This window comes from Mustela nigripes, chromosome 6 (assembly GCF_022355385.1).
Source record: "Mustela nigripes isolate SB6536 chromosome 6, MUSNIG.SB6536, whole genome shotgun sequence".
In the NCBI taxonomy this organism is placed as follows: Eukaryota; Metazoa; Chordata; class Mammalia; order Carnivora; family Mustelidae; genus Mustela; species Mustela nigripes.
The window spans coordinates 87,677,835-87,688,026 of NC_081562.1; the positions used below are offsets into that span (position 1 = coordinate 87,677,835).

General features: G+C 45.1%; 1 protein-coding gene across 4 annotated transcripts in view; it reads left to right on the top strand.

The window, feature by feature from the left end:
* Window positions 1-8,654, top strand: part of EIF4B (eukaryotic translation initiation factor 4B) — a 32,542-nt gene extending 23,888 nt beyond the window's left edge. Inside the window, exons 9-15 of one of the 4 annotated variants that reach the window (XM_059403193.1) lie at window positions 1,440-1,668; window positions 2,781-2,893; window positions 4,339-4,552; window positions 5,094-5,149; window positions 5,696-5,804; window positions 6,085-6,157; window positions 6,530-8,654. In XM_059403193.1, the coding sequence (XP_059259176.1) occupies window positions 1,440-1,668; window positions 2,781-2,893; window positions 4,339-4,552; window positions 5,094-5,149; window positions 5,696-5,804; window positions 6,085-6,157; window positions 6,530-6,610 (875 nt within the window). In that variant the 3' untranslated portion in view covers window positions 6,611-8,654. The remainder of the gene's footprint in view (window positions 1-1,439; window positions 1,669-2,780; window positions 2,894-4,338; window positions 4,553-5,093; window positions 5,150-5,695; window positions 5,805-6,084; window positions 6,158-6,529) is intronic. The other 3 variants (XM_059403194.1, XM_059403195.1, XM_059403196.1) reach the window with 3 other exon arrangements.
* The last annotated feature ends 1,538 nt before the right edge of the window (window positions 8,655-10,192 follow it).

Here is a 10,192-nt window from a genome sequence, read left to right on the forward strand (position 1 = left end):
TGGCTCAGTGGTTTAAGCCTCTGCCTTTGGCTTAGGTCATGATCTCAGGATGGTGGGATCAAGCCCTCACATCGGACTCTGCTCAGCAGGGAGCCTTCTTCCCCCACCTCCTCTATCTGCCTCTCTGCCTGCTTGTGATCTCTGTCTGTCAAATAAATAAATACAATCTTTAAAAAAAAAAAAAAAAAACCTTACCGAAATTTAAATTTTGGGGTGCATGGGTGGCTCAGTTAAGGATCTGTCTTTGGTTCAGATCATGATCCTGGGGTCCTGGGATTGAACCCCTTTGCAGGCTCCCTGCTTGGTGGGGAGCCCACTTCTCCCTCTCCGTCTGTTAATCCCCCTGCTTTTGCTCTCTGGCTCTCTCTCCCTGTCAAGTCAATGAATAAAATCTTTAACATACCTGTATTTTAAAAATATAAATCTTGCGGTGCTTGGGTGGCTCAGTGGGTTAAGCCTCTGCCTTCAGCTCAGGTCATGATCTCAGGATCCTGGGATCGAACCCCACATCGGGCTCTCTGCTCAGCAGGAAGCCCGTTTCCCCCTCTCCCTCTGCCTACCTCTCTGCCTACTTCTGCTTGCCCTGTATGTCAAATAAATAAAATGTTTTTTTTAATAAATAAAAAAATAAAAATTGTAAATCTTGCTAAAAGATCCTCTTTTTGCAGATACATGTATGTGTTCCATAGTACAAGTATAAAGACCTGCATGGAAGTGATAAGCCCCAGATTTGAGCATAGTGGTTATGAGAGGACAGAACACAGCTAGGCATGTCATGAGGGGAAAGATCCTCAGGAGCCTTCTGTGTGGATTTTAGGATGTTTTATTACTTAAGCCAGGTGGATGGTTGGGACATGTAGGTTTTATCTTGTTTATCTTTTGTATGTCTGAATTATTTAGGATAAACACTGATTTTGAGAAATACGATTCCGTTGAAACACTAAGGTTTATCTTGATTCTGACAGCTTGGATCCAAGAGGAAATCAGATTCCTTTAGCGTTTACATCAGCTGTTCAGTGCTTTGTGAATCACTGTCAGATTCACATTCTACACAGAGACAAGTGTGTAGGAACTAGTCTTCCCCATGATACTGTCATGAGCCCTTCTTAGCCTCCAGAAGTAGTCCATCTTCCAGACCACATTTTGACCAAGATACTTTCAGAAGCTTATCATAATTGGACATTCTTGCAGGTAGTACTAGTTGTGGTGACTCACCGTGTGTGTAATACAAGTGTTTACCTTTCCCAGTCTCCCCTTCAGTGTCGCTCTGCCTCATGGGTATGGTAGTGGAGAGACTGACTGTTCTTGGCTGTGTTGGCTAGGCCAGTACTGCGAATCCCATGCGGCATTTTCTTAGACCCGTGTCTGGGCATCTGGCTTTGAGCCATCAACTTCTGGTGATTTTGAAAAACTGTTACTTAGAGTTTTATTTAACTTAGGTCCCCCTCAAAGACCCAAACTGAATCTAAAGCCTCGGAGTACACCTAAGGAAGATGATTCCTCTGCTAGCACCTCCCAGTCCAGTCGAGCGGCCTCTATCTTTGGAGGGGCAAAGCCTGTTGACACAGCTGCTAGAGAGCGAGAAGTAGAAGAGCGGCTGCAGAAGGAGCAGGAGAAGCTGCAGCGCCAGCTGGATGAGCCAAAACTAGACCGTCGGCCCCGGGAGAGGTGAGGTTCTCCTCGATTATGGCTTTCCTGCCTGGGGGTGGAGTGGCTCCTCCTGGTGGGCCGGGCAGCGCATCCTTAGGGCACCCTTGGGAAATTCATGCAGGTGTTGCTGGTTGTCACTTACTAGCAGTTAGTGTACATGGGCTGGGCCGCTAGGGGCGCTGCAGTATATGGACAGTCACACCTGATGAGTTCGTTGCCTGGCCTTAGCAGTTTTTAAAAGGGCTTAAACGGCCTTAACTTATGGCAGGTAAAAATTGGTAGTGATTTAATATAGGAGTGTGAAAATTATGGCTTGTTCCTTTTTTATAAATATAGTTTATCTGACTCAGTAAGAAAAAAATTGCCAAATCTGGCTTTAGTGTATGGAGTAAAATCCCACCATGGTGAGGTTAGTGGATGTGCCTCCTGCCCAGGTTACTGGGGTAGAGTAGAGAGAAAATGTTTTCACTCGTGTTACACATCAACTGTAAGATATTTTTCATTTAATTTTACTTGGGTGTATGTTAAAGGAGTCATTACTGAAGTGTTTGTTATTAAAAGGTGGAATTGGATCCAGTAGGGTAGAAACCTCTTGTAATAATACTCTGAAAAGTGGCCTAGTTTTGAGTGGCTTGTAGAGTTGGGTTACCAGTCAGGGTAAGGCTGTAGGTTATATAGGAGAATATTCTTTTTTTTTTTTTTTTTTTTTAAGATTTTATTTATTTATTTGACAGAGAGAGATCACAAAGCAGGCAGAGAGGCAGGCAGAGAGAGAGGAGGAAGCAGGCTCCCTGCTGAGCAGAGAGCCCGATGCGGGCCTCGATCCCAGGACCCTGAGATCATGACCTGAGCCGAAGGCAGCGGCTTAACCCACTGAGCCACCCAGGCGCCCGATATAGGAGAATATTCTTAACCGTGGTTGGTCCTTGAAGTGTTTAGAGCCAAAGTATCTTAATGTCGGCAGCTTTCAGATGGTTTGAGAAAGAGAGACAGGATGTGCACACCAACCCCACCCATAAACACAGCGTGGTAGAATATTAGTTATAGTTATTGAGGAGTCAGCATGGGTCCAGGGTGGCCTTGATTGAGCTGGACATAAGTTGTTTTCTATTTTTTAAATCTTTATACAGACACCCAAGCTGGCGAAGTGAAGAGACTCAGGAACGAGAACGGTCCAGGACAGGAAGTGAGTCATCGCAGACTGGGACCTCGGCCACATCTGGCAGAAGTAAGTCAGACCAGGGTGGGTATCGTGTTATTGCCCCTTTCCATAAACGAGCCGTAACCAAATTACGCAGAGACTTTAGGGTTTTAAATTGAGTCATGGAAACTTTATTTGGATTAGCATAGATTGATCAGAATGTCACGTGTCCTGGTCTGAAAAATCTGACATGAGCACCAGAAGAGACTTAGGTGATCTGTTTAATAATCTTCCACTGAAGAGTATACTTAACTATTAGGTTTGTCCCTTTCTTTTATGTCATGATGTTCCAGAGTTTTCTTTAGAACGGTCACCGTCACATAGCACTCTCACCAGCCCTTTTGGATGTCAACATATGACCAGAGCAATGTCTCAAGCGATGATCTTCTGCTCTTGATCCTTCCTTCCTTCCTTCCTTGAATTTATCATTTGTCACAAACATGTTTAGTGTTTTTGGGAACCAAGTGATTAAATCATAACACCTCCCTTCCCTTATTGTGAACCAGTGTTTTTTAAGTTCTTTCTTCCCACCTCTAAATTGATTTGTACTTAAGCATTTCACTTTTTTTTTTTTTTTTTTTTTTTTTTAAGATTTTACTTATTTATTTGACAGAGATCACAAGTAGGCAGACAGGCCGCAGAGAGAGAGAGGGAAGGAAGCAGGCTCCCTGCTGAGCAGGGACCCCGATGCAGGGATCGATCCCAGGACCCTGAGATCATGACCTGAGCCGAAGGCAGAGGCTTAACCCACTGAGCCACCCAGGCGCCCCTGTACTTGAGCATTTCAAAGCATGACTCTGGGCTGAGAGGATTTAAAAATTCATCCAGGTGTTTTAGAAGGTTTCTGGAAATTATTCATACTGGGGTAGCCTTTTAGTAACAGGATGGTAATGCCTCTGTTTGTAGCCAGGTGAGAGTGTGATGGTTGGGTTGATTATGTACTTGAGGAGGCTGCACAAAGAACTGGGCAAGTTTTGAGGAGACACTTGGTGCCCTTAAAAAAGAAGTATGTTCTGGGTTTTTTTGTAAATGTGTATCTGTGTGCATGTGTTTGTGTTGAGCCTCCAAATTGAAGTTTGATCAGTGGTTCCTGGGGTTGGAGGTTCATCAGAGGTCCTCTTCCACAGAGGATATATACTCTCCAAGTACAGACATTTTAACAGTGCGCTGAAAACGTGGAAAGACTGTAATCCTAAAATAGAGTACTCATTCCTAGGAGAGGTCAGGTGGCTCTCCTTGGAGAGCCATGATTTTTCCTCTTTTTCTTGAATCAGTAAAAAATGTTACTTTTCTCAACGTGACATTTAGTAACCACCGATTTGGGGATAATTTCATCTGTTGGGCCCCAGATACAGGTCTGTATTTAAGAATAATGGTGAAAAGAGGTCAGCTTAGGTGTGAACCATTTTCCATTCTCTTGAGATCCTGAATAGATGTTGTTTAATAGCTTTTCCTAATAAGGCAGCCTTCCTATTCTGACTTCACAGATGCACGAAGGAGAGAGAGTGAAAAGTCTCTAGAAAATGAAGCACCCAGTAAAGAGGAAGACTGTCACTCTCCAACTTCCAAGCCTCCCAAATCTGAACAGCCTCTGAAGGTAATGCCAGCCCCTCCGCCAAAGGAGAATGCTTGGGTGAAGCGAAGTTCCAACCCTCCTGCTCGATCGCAGAGCTCAGACACAGAGCAGCCATCCCCTACCAGGTGAGTCAGTTTGGGAGCAGAACAGTTGCTTAGCTGTAGAATCTTAAACATGGTGATGTCATAATGGAAAGGGCCCTAGCTGTTGGCCTTACAGCATCTTTTTAAGTTATGCTATCTTTGCTCTTAGTTCAGAATCATTGGTGTGCTGGAGGAGGCTCATTGAAGCCATTATTCAGTTTTCTAGAGTTCTGATAACTGGTTGACATCTACTCGAAATCTGCAGATCAGTAATCAGGAGTTGCTGCTGCCACAGTTCGCAGCATGGCTTTGGGGGTCCATTTACTTCCCTAAGTATTAGGATTCTTCTTTGTAAAATAGTAATACTCCCCTTGCATGCATGGTGATCCTACAGGACATCATCGTACTTCGTGAGTGTTCACATAATTGCTTTCATTGTTGTCTTTCCTGTATTTTAATGTTCCACAATGTTAAGTATGTATTTTGGGTTCTCTGTAAAGTTTACTATTTGGAGAATGATTATACATTTCTTTTCTGTTCCTTCCCTAAGACTGACGAATATAATTACATGTTTTCCTTCTAGTGGTGGGGGGAAAGTAGTTCCAGCTCAACCACCTGAGGAAGGACCAGCAAGGAGAGGTAAGACCAACAGGAAGTCAGTGTTTCACGTAGCTAGAGGCCTCAAAAAAGGCCTGTAGGGGTCTCATGAAATGCAGAACTCTAGTGTAATTTTGCACCTGTTTTTGTGTTTAAGATTCTTAGACTATCTGCTCTTTCTTACCAGTAGAGGGCAGGAGTGGTCTCTTTGGAGAAGGGCATGGTGCCCTGCCCTTTCCTGGTTAGAACATTTCTTTGAAAGGGGAAAAAAAGAATCGGAAGGAAATTAACATGCTCCGTCCAGATTAGAAATGTCACCATCTCTAAGGCCAAGGTCACTACACAACATCACAGTTCTTCATTTCCACTTTGCTGTTAATGATGGCATAACCCTACTGTGGAACTTTTTAGTGGGTCTTATTTGGGGGCGGGGGAACGTGGGAAGAAGGTTTTGGGAAGAAAGTCTGGGTTGGGGTGAGGCTGAATTTCCCTCGGTACAAACGGGCATGCTTTTCTGCAGCTGAAGGGATACCTAGGGCAAAGAGAGTGGTTACTTGTTTTTCATTTATTTTTGTGTCTCCACTTAAGCAGATGAAAACAAAGTAGATGGGGTGAGTGTCCCAAAAGGCCAAAGTGGGAACTCCAGCCGTGGCCCAGGAGACGGAGGGAACAAGGACCACTGGAAGGAGTCAGATAGGTATGAGTGTTCTCTCATCATTTGTAATCTTTCATCTAATGCTAGGTACATGTGTCTTTGTAGTTAAGTTATTCTTGGTCCTCCAAGTGTTGCCAGATCTCCTGCTATAAACAAAGGAAAGTCAACCAATATGGACAGTTAAAGTTCTAAGAATCTAGAAACGAAAGTCCGGATAACAAGGACTGCTGACTGGAGGTACCTATTCAGTGCCTCCCGGCTACCTGTGGGAGTTGGGACAGTCCTCTCCTAAAGTTGTGGTTTTACTCTTACGCCTCTGCAGGAAAGATGGCAAAAAGGATCAAGACTCCCGATCTGCACCTGAGCCAAAGAAACCTGAAGAAAATCCAGCTTCCGTAAGTGTTGGGTGCTTGCTCATGTCTGCCCTTGAACTCTATGTTCGGGGCTCCCAGGGAGTGGTGAGGAGTCAGGCACTGCTGTTTGTTCAAGATAGCAAATGCACCTGACTGTTACCGTTTTCTCCCTTTCGTGCCTCTCATCCCCTCTCAGAGATGAAAGGTGGTGGAGGGACTTCAGTAAGAGTACATGGGCCTCTGAGCCACTCACCCTAGCTACTCTACAGTGGGAGATGCTGAGTGAGTGAGTGAATGAGTGAGTGTGGCCTGGGCTGTCCCCTCCATTTTGCCCAAGTAGCTGTATGCTCTTTCTTGGGTTTTGATGTGAGAATTCAAGGCCTTGGTGATTTTTTTCCCTCTTGTCTATTCCAGAAGTTCAGTTCTGCAAGCAAGTATGCTGCTCTCTCTGTTGATGGCGAAGATGAGAACGAGGGAGACGATTACACCGAATAGACCTCTGCATCCTGTGCTTTCTCCTGGTCTCTCCACCCTGGAACATTCGAGAGCAAATCAAACCTCTATCCAGACAAGACAATAAAACTCACCATCTCCTGGAGACCTTTCTTAACTTTTTTTTAAAAAAAAACAAAAAACAAAATGAAATGAAATTCTTTTGCATGCTGCTGCAGCCTTTAAAGTATTGAACTAACTGGAGAATCGCCAATGTAGCCAGAGAGAAAGAGACGTACAGCTTTTCATGGGAAGGTTGTGCGTTTTTGCGACACATGCAGTTGCCTGTGTGATTAGTACCTGGGGGCTTCCATTTAGCAGAATGGCAGTGACAGCGATGCAGTGTCTGGAACCTGGTTGAGCAGTAGGGCAGGCTTAAGGAAGAGTGTGAGATTTCTACCTTTTCATTCTTATGATCCTGTTGTGGCATATATGAATTCTCAAACATTATCTGAATAAATTTTCCATCCTTGGGAAGGTAGGTTTAGTCTCTGAAGTTCTAGTCTCTAGGAGGCTGCCTGCCCCTCCTCTTTCTTAATTTGGAGTTCCTGGGACTACCTGGGGGGATTCCTTCATTTTTACCCCCCAGGGGGGTAGTTGGGAGTGAGTCTCTGGACCACTAAAGAAAAGGACTGCTTGGTGACCAAAATACGCAGGAAAGTGGTAGTTTGAAAAGAGGCTATGGGAAAGGGACTAAAATTATTTTGCACCAATGATTGGGGGGAAATGGCATGACCTCCAGTGAACACTGGAGCAGGAAGCATTTCAGGATCATGGGAATTCCCAAGTCTTTACTGTGTCCTGGTTTTGCCCTTTCTTAAACACTATCCTTTCTGGAAGTTCACATATATCCACAGTCTGTTGAAATCTTGAAGCGTTGAAAATGTAGGCTCTCCTCCTGGTCTCCTATCCTCATGCTACTCTTCGCTGTTAGCTCCCCCAAAGCAGCTTCTGCTTGAACCACACACCTGACCTGGGCTTTCTCTGTCCACCCCAGGGAGCAGAAGCAAATAAGGAATCACAGGCTCTTCTCCAGCAAATCTTGGCTCTTTTGTGTCTTTTGGACTCTCACTCCTTTTCCTCCATTCCTGCTTCGATTTCTTTGACTCCTGTTACACCTCGGAAAACTGGAATTAATGGTCTTGGGTGGTGAGTGAGGGTGGAAAATAGGGACACTGTGAGCTGTTCTTACAACCTTGATGGGGGGCTTTTGGTTTTCTTAAGTTTTCCTTCTCCACTGAAATTCCATACCAGTGTTTGGATTTATAATGTGGCCTCAACCAATGTGTGGTTTTTGGTGGTTTTGAGGGGGTTTTTTGTTTTGTTTTCTTAAGCTTCCCTTGAAAGAACAACTAATAATGGGAGAGAACTGTTTAACAAGGTCCTGGTTTCTGTTGTACCACAAGAGCTTAACTTCCCTCCTTTTATGCACACCTTTGTACTGTCAGCCCAGGGGATGGTGTCCTTCCGGGTAATACTGAGACCGGCAGAGAAATGACACCTTGGTCTCCTGTTCGCGAGCCCTTCTCCCATCAGTCCTAGGTTAGACCCTGCCCTTCCCAGCAGACGTGTCAGTGGAGTGCTGCAGCAGTGAGCTAATGAGTCCTTTACCCCGTGGACATAAAAAGACTGACCAAGTGAAGTAACTTTAAATAATTGGCTTGGATTGGCCAGTAGCCAGGAAGTGGATTTTAGAGAAATACCCAAGGCTGAAAGGGGTTGGTGTTCTGTTGTTGTTGTTGGGTTTTTTGTTTCAATACCATTGAAAAGGTAGGTTTTGCCCTCTTTGGGTCTACTCCTTCCAAATGGTTGTATCCAAAAAAGCTGTTTTTTCCCACTCCCCTCCTGCCCCCGTTTCCATAGAAACGGGTTCTGTCCCGCTCCTTCATACATGTAAAATTTGTACAAAATATCTTCTATGAAAATGATTTGTAATCTGTAGACTTAATACCTGGGAGATCTCTTGAGATGTAAAATCCCATCCTTTGGGTTGTGGGCTTTTTTTTTTGTTTTGTTTTCTCCAAATAAATCTGATCTTTAAAGTTCACCTTAATGCTGAAATTCTTTTAACCATATACCTGTGCCTTTCTGTTGCCTCCCCACCCCCATCTCTCTGGTCCTGTCTGCATGAGTCTGTTCTGTGCAAGAACAGAGGGCGGGGTTACCAAGGGAAGCTAGGTTTATTGAGGCCCAAGAACTGGGAATTTGCACCCACTCCCCTCCAGCTTTTTTGTCTGGTGTTAACATTTAATACTTGATATCTGCTCCGCCCTTCAGCAGCCTGGAGAGGTTCTGCCTCTGCTTTCCAGGCTACTCAGCACGGGAATGGAATGACCTTGACAAGCTGTGCTGGGTTATAACTGAGACCCCTTTTCTCTTAATTTCTTTTATTTTTCTTTAATCAGGTTTTTTACTGTTCACAGCAAGTTGCCTGTTTGGGGGCGGGGATTACCTATTTTTTGCGGGTTTTTTGTTTTTGTGTTTTTTTGTTTTTTTCTTAGAAGTGAGGGAAGGGACAGAGTTGGAAAAGAAAATCTTAAGCAGACTGTATGCCCAGTGCAGAGCCTGATGTGGGGCTTGATCTCACAACCCTAAGGTTCCTGACCTGAGCTGAAATCAAGAGTCAGGCGTTTAAATTTGACTGAGCCACCCAGGCACCCCTTTTCTCTGTCATAGACTTCGTGGGAATTTTCCAAATGGCTAGAGACAGATTGTTGGATTGCAAGGCAGGAACAAGGACGGTGGCTGAGAATCCTTAAGGTCAAAGGGGGTGGAACAAAACCCTGGAAACCTCCGGAAACAATTTGGAGGAAGATGGGGAGGCTGTGCAGACAGGAGCCTAACTACCCAAGTGGCTTTTGCAGTAGCTGCTCTTGGGGTTCCTGCCGGTACACTGATCTCTTCAAACGTGGAGGACTAGGGGCCCTGTGCTGACTGCAAGTCTTCCACGTGGGTTTAGGTGAGAACAATATTCCCAGGCCACCTCGGAACCCACCTCCACCACTGGCATCAGTCTGCCGCTTTCTCCAAGCTTTCATTTCAAGCTCCTCTCCACAGTGCCAGGAAAATGATGGAAAGAATAAAAATGGAAAAAGCTAACTTAGAGCTTCACACTGGTTGGGCACATGAAGGGTAGAGAAGGCACACCCTGTACTGTGTCCCAAGAGGGCACTCGAAATCCAAGGGAAAGGTAGGTGCTGGGATGGCCCCGTCCTCAGGATGTGCGGACACTCTCAGAAGCCCAGCAGCAGAAACGGATCCCAGAACTGGTGTGTCCTGTTATCCTGCTATGAACCTTGAGTGACCAGAAGGGATCAGGAATGGCATCCTGTTTTATAAGGGTCACTTCCAAGCAGCTTGGATCCTCTGTAAGTACACATAGCGGAGATTCTCCCAAACAATCACACACTAGGCTCTGGGACCCTGGCAGTGAGGTCCCAGCCAGGCCCGAAGGCATCACCTCAGGCACAAAGCAAGCTCACAGCATCTGGTTTCTCAGAAAGTGGGAGAGGAGCTACACATCTGCTCCTGGGAAGCATTATTTCTCAAATAAAACCTCGTTTCTTGGCAACCATTATAGCCCCC